The sequence below is a fragment of the Ochotona princeps genome, chromosome 3 (genome assembly GCF_030435755.1).
Source record: "Ochotona princeps isolate mOchPri1 chromosome 3, mOchPri1.hap1, whole genome shotgun sequence".
Taxonomy (NCBI): Eukaryota; Metazoa; Chordata; class Mammalia; order Lagomorpha; family Ochotonidae; genus Ochotona; species Ochotona princeps.
Window position 1 is genome coordinate 26507945 of NC_080834.1, and position 25168 is coordinate 26533112.

The 25168-nt window shown below is 57.3% G+C and overlaps 1 protein-coding gene across 1 annotated transcript in view; it reads left to right on the forward strand.

The window, feature by feature from the left end:
- HSF2BP (heat shock transcription factor 2 binding protein) overlaps positions 1–25168 on the forward strand; it is an 87363-nt gene that overhangs the window by 56289 nt on the left and 5906 nt on the right. Inside the window, exon 7 of the mRNA XM_004594158.2 lies at positions 749–852. Coding sequence (XP_004594215.2) covers positions 749–852 — 104 coding nt within the window. The remainder of the gene's footprint in view (positions 1–748; positions 853–25168) is intronic.

The following is a 25168-nucleotide window of genomic DNA, read 5'->3' on the forward strand; positions in this document are numbered from 1 at the left end:
ACCTGCTGGGTTGCAGTGTGCAGTTTGCTGTGACCTCACCTCCACTGTGTTGCTTGTTACATTCCTGTAAATAATGGGCATGCTGGGCCAGGCACATTAGCGTAGTGGCTAAATCCTCAGCTTGCACATACCAGGATCCCATGTGGGTGCTGGTTTGTGTCCCAGCTGTTCCCGTCTAGTTCCCTGCTTGTGGCTTGGGAAAGCAATAGAGAATGGTCCGAATCCATGGGAGCCTGCACCCACAGTTCCTGTTTGGTTAGACTCTGCTTTTCTGGACAGTGTGTGAAACCCTGTTGTTCCTGCTGGCTGTTAGCGACTGTGCAGACTGGCCTGTGCGGCCTAACTGGCCCACTCAGGTGTAGTGCTCATTGACTGCAAAGGGCCTGTTGGAGTTGAGGTGGATGTATTGAACTTGGAGAGGCTCAGAGACCTGAAAGCAGGATTGGTAATGAAGGAGCTCTCAGTGACTGTGGTCTGTGCAGTTTCCTAGGAGGCCCTGTCTGCCTTTGAGTCTCTTGGCTGTATGGGGGAGTCTACAGAGGGCGGCATCACTGCCAGAGATCCCCATTTCCCAGGGCCTCACCTAAACAGTACCTTCCAGGCCCCGTAGTGCCTACGTCTCTCAACCAGACTGCAGCATCAGACACCCGAGCTGGGAACTAGATGTGTCTAGTGTGGCTAGATGTGTCTAGGTGCAACTTAGTGTGGCTGGACCAGCATTTCAGTGCTGTCCCCTTTTGTGTTGCAGGTTAATGCTGATGGCGCTGTACAACGTGAGCATCAATGTGAAAGGCTTGAAGTACATCAGCGAGAGCCCAGGGTTCATCCCCTTGCTGTGGTGGCTTTTGAGTGGTAAGGGGGCCATCACGACCCTGGGTGGTTAGGGTGCCCGTTCCTCTGAACGGACAGGGGATGGTTCCTAAGGACGCTACTTCTGGTGATGGGAGACTCATTGTTTGACATGTGCTGGTGGTAGCTGTCTCTGAAGTGCCAGTGAGTCTCCCACGCACAGCTGGGGGCAACATCTGCCCAGCCCTTCCCTGGGAACAGCACAGTGAAGTGTGTGGGGTGGGTGGCTCTGAGGAGTGGGCAGAAAGGTCCTGTAATGAGGGGTGTGGGTTAGGAGAAACCAGGGAGATTTCAGCTCTGAATGGGGTTGTAACTGTGTGTGTGCACATGTGTATAGTGTGTGTGTGTGAGCGTGTGTGTGGATGTGTGTATCTGTGTGTGTGAGTGGTGTGAGTGTATGTGTATGAGTGGTGTGCAAGTGTGTGGTATGTTTCCATGTACGTGTGAATAGTTTGTGCACATATGTGTGTCACTGATCTATATGTATGAGTGGCATGTATGTATATTAGTGGTGTGTGTATGTGAGTGTGTGTGTGAGTGGCATGTATGTATGTGAGTGGTGTGTGTGTGAGTGTGTGTGAGTGAGTGGTGTGTGAGTGTTTGTGAGTGGTATGTGTGTGAGTGGTGTGTGAGTGTGAGTGGTGTGTTGTGTGTGTGAGTGGCATGTATGTATGAGTGTATATGTATGTGGTGTGTCTGTGAGTGAGTGTGTGTGAGTGTGAGTGGTGTGTGTATGTGAGGTGTGTGTGTGAGTGTGTGTGTGTGAGTGGTGTGCATCTGAGTGTGCCTGTGATGTGTATGTGAGTATGTGTGTGTATGGTATGTGTAAATGTTTCTGTGTGTATATGCATGTTTGTATGTATGTTTGAAAATGTCCTGTGAAAAGCTGCCTCTCCTGCCACCTTTCTCTCAGTCTTACCCTGATCTAACCTGAGATTTTATCTCAATTTCATCATAATTTTAACACTAAAATAATAATTAGATATAAAATGCAGAGAATTGGCTTTCTTGTTTTGCATAACTTAGTTTGAGGTGTGCTCTTCAGCTTCGTTCTGTAACTTTAGGCTGTGACTGCCTACAGTAAACCAGAGGTGCTCAGGCAGGCACATGATGAGTTTTGGTATAAATGACAACCTTGCAAATCACTGCCCAGGTCCAAGTCAGGAGCAAGCGTCACCCCAAAAGGAGCTCTGCACCCCGAGGGCCCTCTCTCCCTGGCTCCCCACCTTCCAGGGCCACGCTGCCTGCCTTCCACAGGGAAGTAGTCTTCGTTTGCTATGGTTCCATGTAATGGCCGCCGTGTAGTGGTGCGTTAGGCTGCGTGCAGCGCCCTGAGCCGTCAGCAGCTGCAGTGGCCGGGCGCGCTCTGCACGTGCACGTTCGCGTCCTGGGGCTGGACGGCCGAGGATGGCGTGTGTGCTTGTGAGAAGGCCTCCCTGCGGCCAGCTGGTCCCAGCTTACCTCTGCACGGGCAGAGCCCCGCGCTGCGGGCCCGTGCTGGCCTCTGTGCTGCCCATCGCCTGCTGCCCCTGCGCACTGCTGCCCGCTTCCCCTTGTGGAGGCGCTGCTCAGGCTTCTGACCATCAAAGATGACAGTGTTGGGTGTTCTTGACAGTCTGCATACGTCTGTGGATTTTGGTTTGTTTTAAATTTTATTTAGTTTTATTTGAAAGAGGAGAGAGAGATCATGTGCCTGCTGGTTCACTCCCCCAGAGGCCACAACGGCCAGGGCTGGCCAGGCTGCAGCCAGGAGCCAGGAGCTTCTCTGGATCTCCCACGTGGACAGAGTTAAAGGAGTCTGAGCCGCCCTCCACTGCTTTCCCAGGCACACTAGCAGGGAGCTGAATCAGAAGTGGACCTGCCAGGATTTGAACCTGCACCAACGCTGTAGGCAGAAGCTGAGTCTACTATGATGCCACAGTGTCAGCACCTAAGATGAATCTTAAGTCCAGGTTGTGTCAGTCCTCCAATTTGTCCTGTTTTTCAAAGTTACTTTATTTTTAAGTTCTTTGTGTTTCCATATGAAATTGAGAATCAGCTTCTTTAAAAAATCCTGTTGGTATGTTTCTGGGGATAATGTTGAACTAACAGTGTAACTTGGGGAAGATCAACAGTAAGTAGTGTTGGGACTTCAGCGCAGACATGGTGTGCGTCTACACTGACTCGGTGTTGTGGGGTTCAGGGACTCACGCTGTCTTCCTGTGCCCCAGGGGAGGAGCTGGTCACTCCTGTTTCTGGCCATCTCCTTAGGGTCCTGCCGGGGCTTGCAGGGTGGGAGGGACGCTGCCTGCTTGCCGAGAGAAGGCTGGTGTTTGCTCCGTTGTGTCTAATAATGGCAAGTGCACTCCCTAGCACAGAAGCCGTGAGGTCCTCCAGGGTGGAGCCACCCCGCGGGGCTATGAGGTCCTCTGCAAGGGCAGATCCCTGAGTCAGCAGCTGGCTTGCTTCTGGAAGTCCTGGAGGCAGAGGCGGCTCCTGAGGCTGCCCTGGGCGCACTGTCCAGGCTCATTATTACGGCTGGTGGGCGAGGTGGGGCTGGAGAGTAATGAAACAGGGCCCAGGGCTGTGCAGTGCTGCCCTGCCCAGGCGCAGACTCTGTCTTCATGGAGTGCTTGTCCCTGCACTCACACAGTGGGGAAGTAGTAGCCATGTGCGCTGACCAAAGGCTCAGGACCCTGGAGGGGGGTGTTTGCCTCTCCCTGGCCTGGCCCCTCACTGCTCTGCCCAGGTGCTTGCCTCTCACTGAGCTTGCACAGCCAACTGTCACCCGCGAGGCTCTGCTGTGTTCCTCCCCCGGCTTAGAAGCACTGGCCAGTGCTGGGAGTGCCTGAAGGAGGCGGCCTGGCGGTGAGCTGGCGGGCCGGCGTGCTCATGCCACCTTAGTGTTCAGCAGGTGCCGGGTTTTTAAAGGTTTTTACAGAGTTGGCTGGGAAGCAGCCTCTCGGGGGGCTTTCCTGCCAGCAAGTCCCAAGACCACCGAGGGGGTGAGGTGCAGTGTCCTTGGGCTGCAGAACCACCAGGGGCAGTGTGATGGAGCATGTCGTTTATTGTAAAGCCGGTACAGACCTACATAGATTAGGCAAAAGGGCGGTTGCCAACAGTGCTCCCACCCAACAATGACACTGGAATTGGCTCAAAGGCACGGCCATCCCTTTAGAATCTCCAGCCATGTCACAGGTCATGTTCCACATGCATGGCTGGAAGCTGTGGCTCAGGTCATGGGCAGGTAAACCGTGACTCACAGCCAGCGGGTAGCAGGCAGAGATCCAGGGGCCATCTCCCACACAGCCGTGGCTGGGGCTGAGAAGGGAGTGGCTGGTCTTGGGTGGGAGGCACCCAGCAGGCATCCCCTCCGCCCTGTTAGCATTACAGACCCTGCGCTGAAACCCTGGCCTGGTCTCTCTTCGCTGCCGCTCAGCTGGCTTGGCCGGAAGCCAGGTGTGTAGGTTGGTTCTGACCTGGGTGTGTGCCCCCTGTGGGTGGCAGGGGCAGATGCCAGGATGCCTGGTGCAGCATTTGCTCCTGGGGCCTCCCAGGCTTCACGGAGACAGTGACTGGAAGGTGGAAGTGAGCCCATGAATGAGAGCGTTCTGAGGAAGGAAGCACCTTGGAAAGGGATGTGGCAGCCCCAGACCCCAGCAACTCTGCAGGTGGTCTGAGCTTCCCCGGGAAAGGGACCCCAGGAGAGTCCTCTGTGCACCATGTAGGGGCTACCCAGTCTGATGGTGACAGCTTACGTCACACCCAGCAACTTCTGTGCCTGGGAGAAGAGAGTGGGTGGAGAAAAGGGACCCCACAGCTTCACAAGCCCCAGCTGAGTCCCGAGTGCATGCCCAGGCCTTGGCGGAGGTGTCCACCTGGCCTCTGGGCTGTGTTCCCTCCATCAGACTGCAACTCTTGCTGACTGCAGTGTGAGCGGCTAGGCCCTCTCAGGCCCGTTGGAGATTGTGCCCGTGCGTCCTGGCAGGTGCCCTTGCTGTTACACCTCGCTGCCTGCTCTCTTTCTGTATCTCGGGTGGAGATAGGTACCTGGCTCCCAGCAGTGAGATCTGCACACCTGGCAGCCCAGCCCAGTCTGCACAGGACCCCTGACTGGTTTCTTTAGAAGGCTCTGCTTCTATTGAATCCCACAGTGTGTGACCCCAGAGTTCGATGTAGAATTACGTTAACCTGCTAGGCTTCAGTGTGTTGGTTTCAGGAGGGTGAGTCTGTTTTGTTACAGGATGGGGGAGCTGACACAGAACTAGGCTCTCTGCTTGGTGCGGGCCTGGCAGGCTTCCGCTGCCACTCCCTCCCCTCTGCTGGCAGTCGATCTAGTTTGTGAAAATAGGCATGACAGCCAAGAATTCCTTCTACTTTCTGAAAGATCTGGGAAGAGATCCCAGGATCCCTTTCCTCACTGGAGGAGAAGCTGGGAAGTTGGATCCGCTTTGTAGAGCATGGGCTCAGAACCCGCGTGCAGACCGCGGGGTGGCATTGCCCTGCAGGCTGGCCTGAGCTTTCAGCATCCACTGTCCCTGTAGACCGCGGGGTGGCATTGCCCTGCAGGCTGGCCTGAGCCTTCAGCGTCCACTGTTCCTGTAGACCGCAGGGTGGCATTGCCCTGCAGGCTGGCCTGAGCCTTCAGCATCCACTGTCCCTGTAGACCGCGGGGTGGCATTGCCCTGCAGGCTGGCCTGAGCCTTCAGCGTCCACTGTCCCTGTAGACCGTGGGGTGGCATTGCCCTGCAGGCTGGCCGGAGCCTTTAGCATCCACTGTTGTCACTGCTAAGGAGAGCCTACACAACCAAGGTCTGCGTGTGTACCGCAGTGCAGGGTTGTCGGACCAGGTCCCAGACAGGTGGGCGTTAGTCTCCTGTCTGATTTATTTATTTATCTCTCTTTTTAAAATGATTTATTTTATTTGTTTATTGGAAAGGCAGGTAAGGTTTATGAGAGAAGAATCTTTCATCCGTTGGTTCATTCCCCAAGCAGCCGCAATGGCCAGAGCTAACTGCTTTGGAGCCAGGAGCCAGGAGCTTCTTCTTGGTCTCCCACGGGGATGCAGGGTCCCAAGGCTTTGGGCCATGCTCTGCTGCTTTCCCAGGCCACAGGCAGGGAGCTGGATGGGAAGTGGGGCAGCTGGGACATGAGCTGGCACCCATGTGGGATCCCGACACTTACAGGGAGAGGATTTAGCCACTGAGCCATCGTGTCAAGCCCTGTTTTCTTAATGATCTGAGAGTCTCGCACTGCCATGGAAGCTCCCTCCCTCTTGTTTTGCCTGACCTGAAGCCAGCCTGTTGTTTGCGAGGAGCGCTGCTGCTGGAGCAGAGGCGGCCAGTTGCTGTAGCCCTCCATGGTCAAGCTTTGCTGTTTGTTTCCTGCTGTGGCTGGCCTTTCCGCAGGCTCTGTCTAAATTCTCCACATTCCTCTTAAGCCGCAGGGCTGGCATGGAACACTAGCAAATAGCTGATGGGGACAGGGTGTCAGGGCAGGACCACCTCCTGCGTCACGGTGAGTGCAAGGCAGGCTGTGTCTCCTGCCAGTGTGTGCGGGGTGGGCACCGAGGCCCCACCCCCGGCTCACATGTATTTGGGTTGTCTGAGTCCTGCCAGATTCCTGTCTGCAGCCTCTTGCCCAAGCCAGACGCCGGGCCAGCTGCTGACGGGACGGCTCCCCAGGAACGCTCAGTGCGCACGTCTGCACACTGTGTGCCCTGATGCAGCCCCTCACTGTGCTCAGCCCGCAGCTTCCCCAGTGTGGGGGGCTGCCCCTCTCCTCGCAATTCTCCAACCTTTTGGAACCCCTGGGCTCCACACCCCTCTGGGCTCCTAGGCAGGTTGAGCTGTGAGAGTGCTGGGCAGGCTGACCTTGCCACAGCCCCCGTGGCAATGCTTCTGCGGAGCTGAGATCTGCTTCTAGCCTCCACGGTGGTTGGTCCTGCTGCTCAGGAGCCGGGAGTCCTGGGGGCACTGAGACAGAGCCCGAGGGGACAGTTAGGACTGGGGGAGATACAGAAAGATGCATTATACCCTCACCCGAAAGCCAGGTGACAGGGAGAGGATACCCAGGTTAACAAAGAACTGAGCCTTTGACTGGAGGGCACTTAGCCAACTTGACCTTCAGTTTCCATAGCTCCCAGGGCATGGGGCAGGAATCAGAGCCCCGGCCACTTCAGGGAAGCAGCTGAGGTATTCATTTACTGGCAAGAGGAGAAAGAGGAATGAGTCGCCATTCCTTGGCGTCTGCATGGAACAGCCTGACCTGCCCCCAGCCTTGGAGCACAGGTGGGGAGACTCACCTCTGAGCACTAGCCTCGTGAGGTGACGCTCTGGTTCAGACGCTCTGGGTGGCCCCGTGCCGCCTGGGCTGTGGCCAGCCCTGACTGGCTGTGTCAGGGGACACCCTGGATGCACTGAGTGCCAGACCAGGCAGGACGAAGGCTGAGCACGAGAGCTCCTCCCTGGTAGAGCACTGGGACCCACGCTGAGACACAGCTGTTCTTGAACTGGAACGTGTGCCTGCTCTCGAGGAGCTCGTGATTGCAGGTCATGGCAATCCTCAGCCTCTGGGTCACGTGAGCCGCATGTGCATCCAGTTCCTGCGTGTTCAGTCGTCCGTTCGTCCCACATCCTATCAGCGCTGTCCATCTAGGCCGGGGTGGACACCTTGCTGAAGCTCCTGGAGGACTTGCTGCAGACAAGGAGGTCGCGAGACACAGCCATGAGAGAAGCTGAGGGTGTGGAGGTGTCACACACCTTGCAGAAGGTTTCAGGTGAAAGACTTGTCAGACCAGTTGCGTAAATGTTTCCTGTACTTTGGAATCACAGGGGTTAGCAAGGGTGAAAGGTAAGATTATGAAACAACCAGGCAGATCTGAAAAATATGAAATGATACTTCAGGAAATGACCACTAACACTAATTACAGTCCAGCATTACTGGGCAGATTGAACCTCATAATGCCTGAAGAAAGGTTGAAACCGACAGATATGACGTTCTCCAGGGAGAAACTCAGAGACACTGAGATGGAGAGTGAGCGGCTGTGAGGTGGGTGGTGGGGTGTGAGTAGGTGTGAGGTGGAGGATGGGGTGTGAGTAGGTGTGAGGTACAGGATGGGGAGTGAGCAGGTGTGAGGTGGAGGATGGGGTGTGAGTAGGTGTGATGTGGATGATGGGGTGTGAGCAGGTGTGAGGTGGATGATGGGGTGTGAGTAGGTGTGAGGTGGAGAATGGGGTGTGAGTAGGTGTGAGGTGCAGGATGAGGAGTGAGCAGGTGTGAGGTGGAGGATGGGGTGTGAGTAGGTGTGAGGTGGAGGATGGGGTGTGAGCAGTTGTGAGGTACAGGATGGGGAGTGAGCAGGTGTGAGGTGGATGGTGGGGAGTGAGCAGGTGTGAGGTGGATGGTGGGGAGTGAGCAGGTGTGAGGTGGAGGATGGGGTGTGAGTAGGTGTGAGGTGGAGGATGGGGTGTGAGTAGGTGTGAGGTGGAGGATGGGGTGTGAGTAGGTGTGAGGTGCAGGATGAGGAGTGAGCAGGTGTGAGGTGGATGGTGGGGAGTGAGCAGGTGTGAGGTGCTGGATGAGGAGTGAGCAGGTGTGAGGTGGAGGATGGGGTGTGAGTAGGTGTGAGGTGGAGGATGGGGTGTGAGTAGGTGTGAGGTGCAGGATGAGGAGTGAGCAGGTGTGAGGTGGAGGATGGGGTGTGAGTAGGTGTGAGGTGGAGGATGGGGTGTGAGTAGGTGTGAGGTGCAGGATGAGGAGTGAGCAGGTGTGAGGTGGAGGATGGGGTGTGAGCAGTTGTGAGGTACAGGATGGGGAGTGAGTAGGTGTGAGGTAGGTGGTGGGGTGTGAGCAGGGTGACTCTGCCTGTGTCTGAGGGTGATGTTGCAGGGTGACTGCCCATACTGGTGGAGTTACAGCACCTGCTGGCCAGGGGTGCAGTTACTGTCCTCAGCTCTGTAGCCTGGAATCCCAGTGTCTGCAGCGTGGAGCTCTGTGAGTCCATGCGATGTGCAGCCGGGCGATCGTGGTCCTGATCTCAGCACACATGCGCAGAAGACTTGCTGAAGCTTTCCTGTCAGTTGTAGAGAAATCTGAAACAATATTTCAGAGAGCTACTTAGCCTGTGGGATTTTTCGGATGATATGTGACAGGGTTATTTTTTCCAAGGTTAATTTTTGCTTGCTAGGCAGAGCAACATGGAGCTCTTTCATCTGTTGGTTCTTCTGAAAGGCCCTCAGCAGTTGGGGTGGGGCAGGTGCAGCCGGGAGCCAGACACTCTGTCCGGGTTTCCTGTGGCAGGGCAGGGACCCTGGAACTGGAGCAGCCATCTGCTGCTCCCAGGGTCTGTGTTAGTGCGAGGCTGGTTTGGGAACCGAGGGGCTGGGCTCAGCGTCAGGGCTCTGATGGGGGGTGATTCAGAGTACAGGGAAGGAGCCCCATGAGCACAGCTGCCAGGCACGTGCCAGGCCCTGAGCAGAGCCGTCTCCCTGGCAGAATCCCTGTGCTCAACCCAACTGTACACCTGTGTGAGCTCCTAGGATGCCTAGGCCAGCTCAGTGCGCCCAGGCTCCAGAGTGGAAGGTGCTGGCGTGTGCCACCGCAGGCTTTGTGTTGTAGCTGCTAGGAAGCTGCACGCCGAATGGCCACCTGAAGGCCAAGTCCGGAGCCCCAGGCTTGGGGGGGGGGGCCCTGCAAGCACTGACTTGGGCTCCCCGTGTGGGGACTTCAGGTGACTGTAGGGCTGTGATGCCGTGCTTGAGCCTGTCCTGGCCATGGCCAGCTAGCTGCCTTCGGGACTGTCCTGCCTGCAGCAGGCTATGTGGGAGGTGCGCTTTCTGTGCGTGAACCAGCAGGTGTGAAAGCATACCGTCAGGTGTCCGCAATTCCGTCATGATCTGGAACAAACAGGCTGTGGAGAGTGGCGGGGGCCACCACAGAGGGGTCCTGCAGGCATGGGGTTGGGCCCTCCCACGGCTGCACAGACCACGTATGCTCGAGTTTCCCAGGGAGTCTGAAAGCCAAGATGGGGCTCCTCTGCGGCAGGTGTACAGCTTCTGCCGTGGGAATGTGTGGCTTTGGCCTTGGCGGTGCTGTGTCACCTGGGTGTGTGTGTGTGTGTGTATGGCCCCGCAAGGCAGCCTGTCCCACTCTTTGTTTCTTGAGGGTTAACTGGGCACACGTGTTCTGGAAACTGCAGGTGCCATGTGATGATGTTGGGGGGACTAGACTCCGGGGGCTTGCAGGGTTCTGAGGTCCAGTGCCCAGAGCAGGGAGAGCACATGACGCACAGCCCTGGGGTATGGATGGAGGCAGGGCCCTGCTGCTCGCACCCCTGGAGTGGGCTGAGGAGCGGGAAGAAGTGTTGCAGCAGGCAGTCAGCAGCCTCACACTTTGGGGACTGATCTCCAGGGGACGAGCTGCTCACAGCCATGACCACAGTTCAGGATGGCTTGTAACTCAGAACAGGTGGTGTAGGCCTCCAGGTGGTGCACAGCCTCCGTGGCTTCCCGCCCCACCTGCTCACTCAGACCCCCAGTTTCTCATTGCTGACTTGACCTTGGCTGTCACTCCAGTGGTGGGGGTGCTCTTGGCCCCTTCCAGAGCTCCTCCTTGCTTGGTCCAATGGACCAGGCCACCTTGTGGGGTCACCCCAAAGGCTCCCAGCAAAGGAGAAACTGTGAGGTGAGAGAGACAGAGAACCCCTGGAACTGGGCTTCCCTCCTCAGCCCCGGGCCCCGCGGTCATCTGTGGTCCTTGGAGCCCCCACCCCTCAGCCTGGCACGTGGTACTTCTGCAGTGGAGTGCCTGGCATGGGAGCCCCAAGCACCATGGCCATCCGCGGTCTTAGGAGCCCCCGCCCCTCGGCCTGGCACGTGGTACTTCTGTAGTGGGGTGCCCATCACAGCAGCCCATTGGCCAGGTCCTGCGAGGACAGACATCCAGACCTGACTCTGTCCAGAGGTGAAGGCCTGTCGGGATCCTTCAGTGTAGCTCACACAGATGCGTGAACTTCAGTCTGGCTGTCTGGGGATGATGGCGGGGCACTTTGGGGTGCTGGGCCTCCCTTCTTCATGCAGCCATACATTTGTTTTACTGCTGAAATTGTAACAATAGGGCTTGGCATGATAGCTTAGTGGTTAAAGTCCTTGCCCATATGGTTGCCGGTTCTAATCCCGGCAGCCCTGTTTCCCATCCAGCTCCCTGCTTGTGGCCTGGGAAAGCAGTTGAGGACGGCCCAAAGCCTTGGGACCCTGCACCCATGTGGGAGACCTGGAAGAGCTCCTGGCTCCTGGCTTCGGATTGGCTTGGTTCCAGCCATTGGGACCGCTTGGGGAGGGAACTATCGTATGGAAATCTTCCTCTCTGTCTCTCCTCCTCTCTGTATATCTGACTTTTCAATAAAAATAAATAAATCTTTTTAAAAAAGAAATTGTAACAGTACATCAAAATTTCCTTTCATTTCAGTTCATATTCTGAGCACCAAAAGTAGTAATTACCTTCCATAATTACGATGCTGCAGCTAGAATGCCCATGGTTGGCCTTGTGTTGCTTCCCTGTAATTTGCTTCAGTTTTTGGTGCTGAGAACCTCACACAGGAGGATGTGAGAACTCTTGCGGTTCTTTACGTCACATCAGGCATTCGGGTCTGAAGGATTCCTTGAAGAGGTTGGTGAGCAGGGAGCTAAGGTGGCAGCCGGCTGCGCCTGCCAGAGGGCCCCGAAGTGGGTGCATTCACGTGCTGTCACAGGCCACTGCTCCAGGCATGAAAGCTCAGTGCCCTAGGCAGCCCCAGGCCAGCATGGATGGTGCTGTGGGCAGCGCATGGCTCCCCTGCAGTTGGAACTTCCTGGGAACACGGTGTCTTATTCATTCACACGGTAAAGGGGTTGGTTTCTGGCCTCGACACATGGAGAGTTTGGGGAAAGGGCCAAGGATTCCAAGGACGTCTGAACTGGCTCCGGAAAGGCATGTGTGTGAGGGTGGCCACTCCTGGGGCCGTCTTGCCCCGGATGTTGGCTACCGTCTGCCAGTCCGCAGCTGGGAGCACAGAGCTCTGGCAGGGCTCTCACGACATTCCTGTGGTCCCAGAGTGGAGGAGAGCAGGTTCTGGCCCTGAGGTCCCGGAGGCCACATTGCCATGCACCATTGTCCACACCGGGCCTCTGTGAGCTGCTGCTGCCCGCAGGTGAGTGAGGATCCTGCTTCTCCACGGCTTGCCTCCCAATGCCTCGGGCTGTCCGAGGGCCTCGCTGGCCCTGGCCATCATCCTCCACACTGTCCCTGGGCACTGTGGACTTGGACTCAGCCCTGACTGTGCGCTCACGCTCAGTGTGGGGTCCTCAGAAAGCTCGTGGGGTGTGTAGGGTGAAAGCTGTGCTTGCATGGCCAAGGGTCTGGCAGCGGAAGCTACATTTCATTCTGTTTCCGGCGAGCCCGTTGAAGTCCCGGTAGACCAGCACCTCCACAGCCTGGGTGTCCTCCTCGTGGCCCTGGGCTGCTGTGTGTGACCCACCTCAGCTGTCTGTTGCGTCCTGCCAGGCCACGCTGCCCTTGCCACTGACCCAGCCTCCCCCCTCACTCCCCAGCATCTCTGGGTTGTCCCTTCCTTGTCCTCACATTCTGGCATTTCCTCTCCCTCCTGTGTGTGTGTTTGCGGAAGGCAAACTGACAGAGAGAACAGGAGTGCCTACTGTCTTCCACTTACTCTTTCCCTGCCCAAATGAGCGCAATAGCTGCAGCTGAGACAGGCCAGAGCCAGGAGCCTGGAAGCATGGAAGCCCATCTGCGGCTCCCACATGGGTGGCAGGGACCCAAGTACTGGGACCATCATCTGCTGGGAGCAGGATGGGAACCACCCCAACCAGCACTCTGAGTGGGATGCCTGTGTTGCAAGCAGAGATTGAACACACTGTGCCACCATGCTGCCCCCAGGCAGTAGGCATTGCTGGTGCGGTTGCTGTGGGGTGTCTCCGTGGGCCCTCTGCTTCCAGCTGTTCTCTCCACAGTCCAGCCACATCACGGGGACTCAGGTTTGAAAGAAGACCCCGATCCCGTGGTCCAAATGCCCCTCCTTCTTGGCTCACTGCTCTGCGGGTTCCCATGGGCTGTGGCTGTGGTCACCCATGCCCCAGTTGCCTTGTCCCACACACAAACCTTGCCCACTCCTTATTGGGTTTAGACTCAGAAGGGGGAAAGCAACCAAAATGCGAATTTGGCAGAAATCTCTTTATTCGAGACATAGACCTTGAGACATCCTATCTGTTGGCTTGTTCCCCAGTTATCTCCCCGAGCTTGGGCTCGGCAGGAAGCTGGGGGTGCAGTCCACATCTCCACCATGGGTGGCAGGGACCCAGCTGCTCACCGCACCACCACTGCCTGCTGAGAACTCAGGGTTGAGAACTGAAGCCGGCTGCTCTGAGGCGGGATGCTGACCAGTGGCCATCCTTCCTGCTTGACTGGTGCCTGCCACAGGAGTCTGCTCGAACCACACTCTTGTATTCAGAGTTGGGAAGGCAAAGAAGGGAGGGGATGACAGAGGCAGTCGTGCTGGGCCAGGACAGCTGCTGTGTGTGCTTGTGGGAGAGCACAGCCAGCAAGCAGGAGGGCTCCTTAGGAAAACAGCCTGGGGCCAGTTACGGGTGGAGAGGATAGAGGGAGCCCCAGGGGCCAGGGGCAGAGAGGAGGGTACTCACATCAGGGTGGGGTGGGAGGCAGGCTGTGTGTGCGCAGGGAGCAAGGAGGGGCAGGGAGGCTGTGTGTGAGATAGAGGGTAATGTGTGAGTACAGGGAACATGAGCTGGGGGGCTGTGTGAGCACAGGGAGCATGAGCTGGGGGCTGTGAGCACAGGGAACATGAGCTGGGGGCTGTGAGCACAGGGAACATGAGCTGGGGGCTGTGTGAGCACAGGGAACATGAGCTGGGGGGCTGTGTGAGCACAGGGAGCATGAGCTGGGGGCTGTGAGCACAGGGAACATGAGCTGGGGGGCTGTGTGAGCACAGGGAACATGAGCTGGGGGCTGTGAGCACAGGGAACATGAGCTGGGGGGCTGTGTGAGCACAGGGAGCATAAGCTGGGGGCTGTGAGCACAGGGAACATGAGCTGGGGGGCTGTGTGAGCACAGGGAACATGAGCTGGGGGCTGTGAGCACAGGGAACATGAGCTGGGGGCTGTGTGAGCACAGGGAACATGAGCTGGGGGCTGTGAGCACAGGGAACATGAGCTGGGGGCTGTGTGAGCACAGGGAACATGAGCTGGGGGCTGTGAGCACAGGGAGCATGAGCTGGGGGCTGTGTGAGCACAGGGAGCATGAGCTGGGGGCTCTGAGCACAGGGAACATGAGCTGGGGGCTGTGTGAGCACAGGGAACATGAGCTGGGGGGCTGTGTGTGAGTACAGGGAACATGAACTGGGGGCTGTGTGAGCACAGGGAACGTGAGCTGGGGGCTGTGTGTGAGTACAGGGAGCATGAGCTGGGGGCTGTGTGAGCACAGGGAGCATGAGCTGGGGGGCTGTGTGAGTACAGGGAGCATGAGCTGGAGGGAGGCAGTCTTAGGCTGTGGTGGTGACACTGCGCCGGTCAGCACGGCTGACTTAAGTGTAGTAGGTGGTTGTGTGTGTAGGTTTTAATGCACATACAGCGCTTGTGCAGGTGCTCAGTGCTCCCCTGAGCCACTCCTTGCTCCCCAGGATGATGTATGCTCCCCTCTCGGTCTGTGTACTTCGCTCCACTTATTTGGAGGTTTCCTGGGGCTAGTGCTGTGGTGCAGTGGGGAAAGCCCTGGCCTACAACAGCAGCTTCCCCTGTGGGCTGCTGCCTCACTTCTGATCCCACTCCCTGCTCGTACAGCCTGGGAAAGCCGTTAAGGATGGCCGGAGTGCGTGGGATTCTTGACTCACTTGGGAGGTCCAGTGCAAGTTCCTGGCATCTGCCTGGCCCGGCTTTGGCTGTTTGCTGCAATAGGGAGTGAGCCAATGATGGGGCATCTCTGTCCCCCTCCCCTGTCACCCTGACTTGGTCTCTGTCTCACCTCCCCCGTCACCCTGACTTGGTCTCTGTCTCACCTCCCCCGTCACCCTGACTTGGTCTCTGTCTCACCTCCCCCGTCACCCTGACTTGGTCTCTGTCTCACCTCCCCCGTCACCCTGACTTGGTCTCTGTCTCACCTCCCCGGTCACAAACAGATGGCAGGGCGGTTACAATGTGGTGTAATTTTGCCAGTGGTCAGATGTGCCTGAGTCCTTGTCGCCTTCTTTGTGGAGCTCGTGGTCTGTCTGGACAGGAGTGTGTCCTGCCGTGCCCGGGGGCAGTGCTGTGGCTGTACCCACTCTGGTCAGTGTGGTCGTGTTCACCCTGGCCGTGGGGAGGGTCTAGGAGTTGGTGACTGTCCCTGCCATCTGTTTGTCCCATCAGTCCTTGGTTCATATGTTGTGAAGTGCGTGGACCTTTAGGGCTGTGTCCTCTGAAGGAACTGAGTGCTGGTCATTCCAGAGTGCCCGTACCTTTCCAGGTGGCCGTGCTGCTCTCAGGTCTGCTTGGTGTGCATGCACTGGGCTGGCTTCCCATCAGGTCACCACAGCCTGCGTCCTTCCACACGGAGCCCTGTCCTGGCCGGGCCACCGCAGCCTGCATCCTTCCACGCAGAGCCCTGTCCTGGCCGGGCCACCGCAGCCTGCATCCTTCCACGCAGAGCTGGGTCACCTCTCTCTGCATGAGGATGAGGTGACCATGAGGCAGCTTGCTGCAGCAGCGTGTGTGGGGACATTGTGTGTGACCCAGGCCAGGCACATGCCCTGTCCACCCTGCCTGTGTCATGACTGAAGATGAATGCTCCGTTGTGGCCTGCAGCTAAGGTTCCTGAGCTGAGGCCTGCGTCCCGTCAGCCTGCAGGCCCCAGCTGGGGAGCGTTTTTCTGGTGCCGACCCTGCTCTGTTCCTGTATCTGTGCACCATGTGGGATCCTGTGAGATACCAGCCGAGGTGGATATGCTTATGTTCTGGGGCAAGAGTACGGGTTCAGAGAAGGTGAGCCCCTTCCTGCCAGAACTGGACAGGAGCATGTCGGACGTCCATGCTGGCCCTGGCCCCAGACTTCTGCCTGACAGTGTGTGTGTGCTCTCCGCATTGCCATGCTGAGCCGTCAGCAGACCTGCAGGTGCCTGGAGGGGTGTGATGGCCATTGAGGTAGTCCACTTGCTGTTTTAGGACCCCTGGTGGCTGCTCATCTTCAGGCTTTGATGTACGTCCCTGGGGCTGATGGGCTGTGTGTCCTTGTCTGGGCCACCTGCCCTTCACGTGCCCTTAGGGGCAGACTCCCACTGGGCCCATCACCTGCTCAGCCCCCTGTCTCTGCGTCTCGGTGTGCAGCATCCTGTTGAAAAGGGGACAGTGGTGCCGGGCAGTGGGGCAAGGCCTGTGCGGTTAGCGAAGAGTCCAGACACTGACGGGCCACTGGAAAAGCCTGGGCACTTCTTTCCACACTGAGCTTTAGTTTACCATGAAGGCTGGGGGACGGCATCTGTGTGGCTGTTGGGGAGCATGGCCCCCTCCGCAAGTTCAGGGGCATGTCTCTGTTTTAGACATTACACTCCCGGGCCCTCTCAGCCTCTCCAGTACCCTGTTCCCCAGCCTCCTGTCTCCCTGCTGTGTCCTGCAGTGGCTCCTGCGAGCAGTGTCACAGCTGTCCCCTCAGCTCTGCAACTGTTGAGTAGAAAAGCCCCTGCAAGGACCACAAGGTTCCTGCATCAGACCCACTGGAGCCTGTCTCTTGTGTGGCTACCCTGGATGTTGAGGACTGCTGCCTGGGTGCTGAAGCTTTAACTGGGTGGGGGAGGACTGCAGGGACAGGGCTGGACCCCCGCCTGCTGTTCCCTGAGCTCACAGCATGCTGGGAGCTGCAGGTGTCAGGGTACCTTCCTTGGGGAACTCCTGCAGGTGGGGGTGAGTGGGGGCTGCAGGGTGCCTGCCTTGGGGAACTCCCTGCAGGTGGGGGTGAGTGGGGGCTGCAGGGTGCCTGCCTTAGGGAACTCCCTGCAGGTGGGGGTGGAGGCTTGACAGCCAGTGAATTTCATGGCACCAGTGGTGTAACAAGAATGAAAGTGCGGAGATGTGAGGAGGGGACTAATGAGGGCGGAATGGAGTTGCTCTTCTGGGTTTTAGGTTTTAGGGTGGAGACTGCAATGAGGTAAAGAGCAGGCCTTGTCGGGAGAGGCCAGCGGAGCATTATAGACCCAGGGTGGCAGTGGGAAGGACCCAGGACAGTACGGAACCAAGGGCTGGAGGATCAGAGAGTGCCAGGAGCCGTGACGAGGGTGGCAGGTGGGCTGTATACCAGGGCTAACTTCAGCCAGCATTCCTGGGCGGGGAGGACATCCTGGTCCTCGTGGGACAAGAGCCGCTGGTGTCATGAAGGTGGCAGGGTGACAGTGAAGGCTCTGGTGATGAGGGAAGTCCTAGTGGGGCTGCTTGCTGCTGGAGCAGTCTGTGCATGGCCGGGAGGGAACAGGGAGGCAGAGGGACTCTGCACTGTGGGTCAGTGCTCAAATCTACTAGTGTGACCAGAGGCTCCCAGTGGCACAGCAATGGGTGAATATCCCACTGAGGGATGGCGGCTTGCTGGTATTCCCATCAGAACCCGTCCAGAATCTGACTGGAGTGCGCTGGAGCTGCGGGAGGGCACTGCCACAGCGGCCTGTGCATGGCTCAGCTGGTTCTCAGGGTGCCTGGCTCTGGATCTGGGGCGACGGTTGCTTTCTGTGTCCTATGTTAAAGCCCTAGGAACTACAGGGGCCACCTCCCATGGGCCTCAGACCATGGACTCCTGAGAGAGCCAGGAGGCAGAGGAGAGAGGACAGGGTGAGGGTGGAGGCAGGGAGCAGGAGGAGAGCAGGGCCCTGGGGACAGCGGAGCTGGAGGGCTTGCCGGATGGGCTTGGCAAGTCATTTTGGTCCCTGCCTGTTCCACTGCCGAACCCTCATTCCTCATGTGTCTTGTATCTGTGTTTAGAAACCTTCAAGTGCACACACAGTGTGGAGAGAACCTTACACGTGCGCATGAAGCAGCCTTGATTCTCCACCGGCTAGCTGGAGGGCATGTGACCCTGGGCAGCAGTCACCCCGTGTCTGCTGACCGCCATCGCTCTGTGGGGTGCTGTGTGCGTGAACTTCTCACGCCGTGTGTGCTGCTCTTTGTGTGTTGTTACTGAGGGCTTGTTCAGCTCTAGTGACGTCTGGGGGGCTGCCCTGGGTACCATAGGCAGTCAGGCATCACTCACAGGGGCCCAGCAGTTAGCAGCAGCACCATGACGACCACCCGCTGGGGCTCTGGCCCAGATCCTGGTGATCCTGGTGAGCAGGTGCCTGACCTGCTTCTGGGTGGTCCTCAGGGGTGGATGTGCTGGGTCTTTGCCTGTGCAGGGCAGGCAGCATGCCCATTCGCTCACACTGGGCTGTGTGCCTGTTGATCGACAGCCTGAGTGCCAGGGAGCTGTCCTCTCTTAGGGACACTGGGCATGTGTCTTTGGTCACTCTCCGAGGGACGGACCGTTCTCCCACCGTGCTCTTGTTTGTGTTGCTTTGTGCGTGTTTCCCCGGCTCCCAGGGGATTGGCCTCTGCTCTGCTGTCTGTCCTGCTGGGCTCTGCCCATTGCTGTCAGGTTGCCTGACTGTTCCTAGTGCAGGTCCCTGACTGTATTAGAGTGGCAGCTGTGGTTTGCTGCCCTACATCATGCTGTTCTCCTCACAGTGTCCTATGGGGAGCTGAAGCTCCAGATGTGGCCATTGTTTGCCTGCAGTACTTTGGGGCGTCCCTGAGGGGCTGTCCCTTTGCCTGGTTGCCATGCTGTGAGCGCCTCGGGTCACCATGCTGGCACTGGAGCTCCCGCCCGGAGGGTCTGTCTCTTTGTTCCTCCCACTCTGACCTGTGGTCATCTGATCCTTGTGTGTGCTGTGCCCGCGAGTGGACACCGCTGCCTCTCCGCCACCTGAGAATGTCTTGAATTACTCAGTTTTATTTTATAGTTATTTTTTCTTCTTTTTCTATTAAAAATATTATTTTTATTGGAGAGGCAGATATACAGAGAGGAGGAGAGAGAGAGAGAAGATCTTCCATCCAATGGTTCACTCTTCAAGCTGTCGCAACGGCTGGAGCTGAGCCAATCCAAAGCCAGGAGCCTGGAGTTTCCTCCAGGTCTCCCACATGGGTGCAGGGTCCCAAGGCTTTGGGCCGTCCTCCACTGCTTTCCCAGGCCACAAGCAGGGAGCTGAATGGAAAGCAGGGCTGCCGGGATTAGAACCAGCACTCATGTGGGATCCCAGTGCGTGCAAGGTGAGGACTTTAGCTGCTAGGCTACACTGCTGGTCCCTAAAATTTTATTTTTGATAGTGTTTACATAATTGAGAAGTATGCATGCCTGTGTGGACCATTGATTAGGGTGGGAAGGGTGGAGGAATAGGGGAAAGTGGATGAGACAATATGTTTCCAATTTTAGTTTTTTTCTTCATGTATCCAGGGCAGGAGGGGAGGGAGAGGAAGAAGCCACACCAGCGTCCTGTGCGTCAGTGCCCAGGGAAGAGGGACAGCCACCTGATGTCTCCCAAGTTCCTGATGTCACCCCAAGTTCCTGAAGTCTCCCAAGTTCCTGATGTCACCCCAAGCAGGTGTAGAGCCCTCGCTGAGGGTTCTGCTCAGGTGGTGTCGATAGTTCTGAGGTGCTGTTGGGTCCATTACTCCAAGGGTGAGGGAATCCTTCCAGGGGCCACTAGCTCAGATGTTTGCTGTCAGTGCTTGGCTAGGAGAGTTGTCCAGCTTGTTCTGTCCTCCTTCCTCTGTGATGGCACTAGATGTCCTCTGCAGACGCTAATGGACTGTCATATCCCCATGTGCTGTCCACTGAGGAGGTCCCATTCTGGCTCATGCACTCCACCATCAAACCCCAGATCCTGCAATTCTCCCTGTGGTTGGAGTTCTAAGTCCAGCGGTTCAGTTGGGGAGCTCTCCAAAGAAGCCTCATCTAGGTGACCCCTGACCTGACCCCTAAAAGATTGATAAGATTGATAGGCAGAGTTCCAGAGAGGGAAAAGCAGAGCTCCTCCATCATCCACTGGTTCCCTCCCCACAGGCTGCCGTGCTCAGCACTGAGCCAGGCTGCAGCCAAGAGCTTCATCCAGGTTTCCCATATTGATGGCAGGGCCCAAACCCTTGGCCCATGCTCCACTGCCTTCCCAGGCTGTTGGAAGCTGAGCAGCCGGGACTTGATGGTGCCCTGTGGTATTGCAGGTGGAGGCTTAACTCACCAAACCACTGACCGGTCCCATCCTCCATCTTTAAAGGACGGTTCCCCTGGTCTGAGAGACCCTCTCAGCTAGCCCTCCATTGCGGCAGACCGTGCAAACTATCCTCACTGTGGCTCGCAGACTCCCTGCCCTGTCCCCTGTGCTGTGTCTGCACCCACATCTGCATTGGAGTTTCACTGTCAAGTGTGGCACTTGTCAGTTCTGACTGCTCAGCCTCGATGCCTGTAGGCCTTGTTCCTTCACGGGGACTGTTCTCCCGTGTGTTCCCAGCATGGGGGCTCACGGAAGAATTTCTGTGGCTTGCACAGCCTTCAGCCTCCCATCAGGGTGTGCTTGCAACCAGGCCGTCTCTGTGCGCCATTAATCAGTCACCCACACCCCATCAGTCACCCGTGTCCCGTCAGTCACCCGAGCCCCATCAGTCACCCGAGCCCCATCAGTCACTCACTCGAGCTGTTGTCAGTCAAGTTGTTCCACCTGTCTGTCAAGCTGAGGAAAGCCCTGTGTTCAGTGGTTTGGCTTAGAGCCCTGTTTGGGTGCTGGGTGCCACATGCTTCCCCTGATCTTTGGCCCTCTGGCGCTGTCAGGTGACACTACTTGTGGCCGTGTCTAGAGCATGTAGCCTTGTTGGTTCTGCCTTGGCTCATTTGTCTCATGCCCCGGGGGCCCTGCTGCCCCCAGCTCTCACTTACTTGTGATCTGTTAGCCCTGAAATCTCCACACCACTTGTCTGACATTGTTCTGGGGCACGGGAAACAGGTTGTCACGGCAGACGGTGGGGGACAAGGCCTGCCCTTCTGCTGGCAGGTGCGCTGTCCTATCCCCACCCTCCCTGTGCACCCCCTGGGCCCTGAGAAGAGGAAGCTGCTGGAGTGGGATTGGGATACCTGAGGGGAGGAAAAGAGGATAGGCGGGGCAGCCTTGAGGAGACTCCACCGTCTGTGGGAATGCTGGATTCTTTGTCAGATTCCTTGTCTGTGTGTGTGTCTCTGCTTTCCCACTGGAACCTGTGATGGGCTAACCATCGAAGCCCAGGCCCTGTCCCTTAGGGTGTGGCTGTGTTTGGAAGGAGTTAAGGGCACACCAGGGTGACCGCGTTCTCCGAGAGGAAGAGAAGAGAGCAGAGTTGACCCACAGAGAGGAAGGCAGTGCACTGACAGCCTGGTCTGGCCCCGGCCTTGTATCCTGAGAATGCAGACCTCCACAGAGGCAGTGCCGTCGTGCTGAACACCAGCACGTACCCTCAGCCTGCTGACCCCTGTGTCTGACCCTCAGCCCGCTGACCCTTGGCCTGCTGACCTTCAGCCTTCTGAACCCCATGTCCGACCCTCAGTCCACTGACCCCCCGTCGAACCCTTGGCCCACCAATCCCCGTGTCTAATCCTCAGCCTGCTGTCCCAGTGTTGGACCTTGCAGCCCGCTGACTCCCCCTTTTGGACCCTTGGCCCACTGAACCCCATGTCTGACCCTCAGCCTGCTAACCCTTGGCCTGCTGACCTGTACCTGGTGTCTGCACAGCCTGTTGTCTCGCAGTTGGAACCGAGGGAACTGGGCCTTTACCATAAGGGGCTTCAAAACTATTACTGATTGTGATTGATTTGAAAGGCTGACACATACTCGTACAGAGCGACAGACACATACACGGGGGGGGAGAGGACAGGCAAGCTTTCATTTGGGGGTTCGCTCCCCCATGCCTGCAGCAGCAGCAGGGTGGGGCCAGGCCAGAGGCAGGACCCTGAATCTGTCTGGGAGATGGAGACATACGTGCTTGAGCTGTGACCATCGTGGGACATGTGTCAGCAGAAGCTGGCATCGCACTGAACCAGGCGCTGCAGGCGTCCTGAGCAGCATCTTGGCCCTTACGCGAGGTTCTGTGTGTGAGTGGCCTGGGGCTGGGCTGTGCTTAGTGTGTGTGTGGGTTGTGGGCCTCTCCTACTTGTTTCCCTGTCGTCCTGGGCAGTGGTCTGGCCTGAGACCCCTACATGGTCGCAGTGAAGCCAAGAGGGAGGAGGGCTGTGCTGTCAACATGTTACCCAGTCATGGTCTTCTAATGACCTGCCCACAGGCGCTGGCCTCCCGAGACTTTACACCCTCTGTGGGTTCGTCAGGGCTGGTGGGAGGGTTTGACCTATGGAAAATGTTTTTCCTGGGCTGGCCAGGCTCTGGACAGTCTGCCTGCAGCTGCCCTGTGCAGGGCTGGCCCTCCCCTGCCCTGGCCACCAGGGCTGCCACCTTCTTGCTTCCTTACTGTGAGAGCCTGACAACAAAACCTCAAAGGGCAGGGTCCCTCCGCGGCAATGACCCTGGTGTTTTCTGCTTGTGGCACACCCCCAGCTTCCAGCAGTGTGTCCAAGTGACCTGCCAAATGTTCTGTCGGGTGGCCTGGCAGCTGCGCCTCCAGTTCCAGAAGACCAGCTTGCCAAGGCCTGCATAAGCTGGTAGTCTCCTGGTGGTAAGGATGGAGTGCAGTTTCTGTGCTCTTGGCATGTCAGGGCTGGCGCTGATAAGCTGCCAGTTGGCGGGGGCACAGCTGAGGATGACGGCCGACGGTGCTGGGCCATGTTGTACAAGGCAGGAGTCCCTGGGCTCTCAGGTCCATGGAGGAGGGCGAGGGCCAAAAGAGGAGCGCAGGGCGCTGCGGGCTGGGACGGGCAAGTGGTCAGCCCCCAGGGCTGCCTTTCAACTCTGCAAGCCATTGTTGGCTACCGGAGTATAGGGAGGACATACACGGATTCCCCTCTCCACATGTCCTGGTGCTGCTAGGCGCAGGGGTCCAGGAAGGATTAGACCAGGAGGCCCCCCAGAAGCCGTGGAGGTGGTCTGGGTGTGGCAGAGTGGCATGGCTTGGGATGCTGCAGTGTCAATGTACTTGGGATACACCAGCCTTCTGCCGCATGTGAGGCCCCAGGAGGCATCCCCGTGCCTTTGTGTAATCCAGGATGCGTTTTCCTGAGGTTGGAAGGGCCAGGGGAGGGGTGGGATGGAGGCAAAGATGTGTGGAAATCAGGGTGTTGGCCTTGTGACACCAGGTGACGCAGGTTCCTGGGATTTGGGGAGAGAGAGGTTCCAAGCAGGCATCCGTGGGTGGGAAGCGTGACATTCCCAGGAGCTGGAGCGCTGGCGGTGAGTCACTGACAGGGCCATGGGAGCGGGAGGCCTGGCGTGGCAGAGGTCTGAGCATGGCGGGGGCAGCAGGGAGGCTGAGAGAAGCGGCAGACTCCGGTGGGAGGCCGTCGGCCTGCACGGCCAGCACCAGGGCTGGGAGAGGCGACAGCTGGCAGCAAGTGCAAACAGCTTGAACGTTTCCAGGGAAAGCAAAAACTGGGCAGTAACTGGAGGCCAGTGTGGGGTCAAGGAGGAGGATTTCCTTGCTGCCCTCCTCTATTCATTGAGGCTTGTCAGCACTGGCCTTGTGTTGCTGCGGCCCAGTCCCTGCGCCTGTGTGCCCAGGAGCCGCCCAGGAGGCAGGCTGTGGCCTGAGGGGCCGTGGAGGGGAGTGGGCTGCGTGTGTGCCGTGGGCTGCACCACAGTCTTGGAGTTGCCAACATACAGTTCAGCTGCACTGGGGACACATTGGCGCCGTCTCAGAATTCACCCGTGGGCAAAGGAGAAGGGTTCTGCCTCTGCTTTCTGCTTGTGGCGCAGAGATTCAAGTAGCGTTACAACAATGACACATTTTAGTGGTGAGGAAGAATTGTAAGGCGCTGCTCTTGTGGCGCGGTAGGTGGCGCTGCTCCTTGGGGCGCCAGTTCTGGTCCCAGCTGCTCCACTGCCCATCCAGCTCCCTGCTGACGTATGTGGAAAGGCATCCGAATATGCCCCAAGTCCTTGGGCCTCTGCACCCATGTGGGAGACCTGGCTGGAGCTCCTGGCTCCAGGCTTCAGCCTGACTCAGCCCTGGCTGTTGCAGTCACTGGGGAGTGAATAGTAGAAGGTAGATTGATTCTCTCTGTCCCTCCCTCCTTATGTCCTTAACTCCATTGTTCTTTCACATGAATAGCTTATATATATATATATATATACATATATATATTATAGTATAGTATTATATTTAATATATATATATATATATATAGGACAACCCGCAATTGTCCTACAAGGGTGTGTTTTGCCCCTCCTCATGCCCCCTGTCCTACAGGGATGTGCTCTGACTCTCCTCCGGGTTCCCCTGTCCTGCCTGCCCAGGGTGGCGTATTTTGGGTCAAGTGAACGTCAGTGGTTACCTTAACATGGCTGTGATTCATAGTGGAGCTGCAGGGTAAACTTCCCTCCCGTCCCTTGCTTCCCATGGGAGCACCCCTCCTTCTGTTTAGTTTTCTGTGTTTATTATGAGGGCTCCCACCGAGTTCTGCACTAGTTCACCCACTTCCTCTTAATGTCACGTGTGTGGATGAGCCAGCTGGGCAGTGTTGTGAGCTCTGTTCCTGTGGTGCTCATCCCATCCCCAGCTCTGCTGTCCACATTCCAGAGTCCTGCTAGCCTCTGGGAGAGAGAGGAGTACGTGGGGGAGAATCCAGGAGGGATTCTATGTCAAGAACACTGTTAGCTCACTCTCAGTGTCACGGTCATGGTATGATTTAGCTCACTCTCACCCTGTCATGGTCATAGTTTGGTTGGGTATAATATTCTAATTAGAATGAAGCCCTCATTCTATGATCTCTCTCCAAAGGGGTACAGCAGACTTAATTGATGGTATTGTGACAGGGATCCCTTAGTGCCTCCTAATCCAGGAGGCAGGGATGGAGCCTGCGGAGGAGGGGAGGCCTTCAGTGTGTCGGGAACTCAGTGGTCAGGGACTCCCAGTGGCTAAAGGCCTCTCTTCTTTGGCGCTTTTATTCGGTCCGTGGCCTGGTGGCTCTTAACTCCTTGGAGGCCATGTGGACATGAGATTTTCCACAGAAATGAATGTGACGAAGTGGTCACTGGGAGCAGTACCAGCCACAGCACCCTGAGAGGAGGAGTGGATATCACAGTCGGAGGGGATAACCTGGTCCTTGCATAGCCCTGGAGGTCTCGGGGGACCCTTATGCCTGCTTTACCTCCTGCT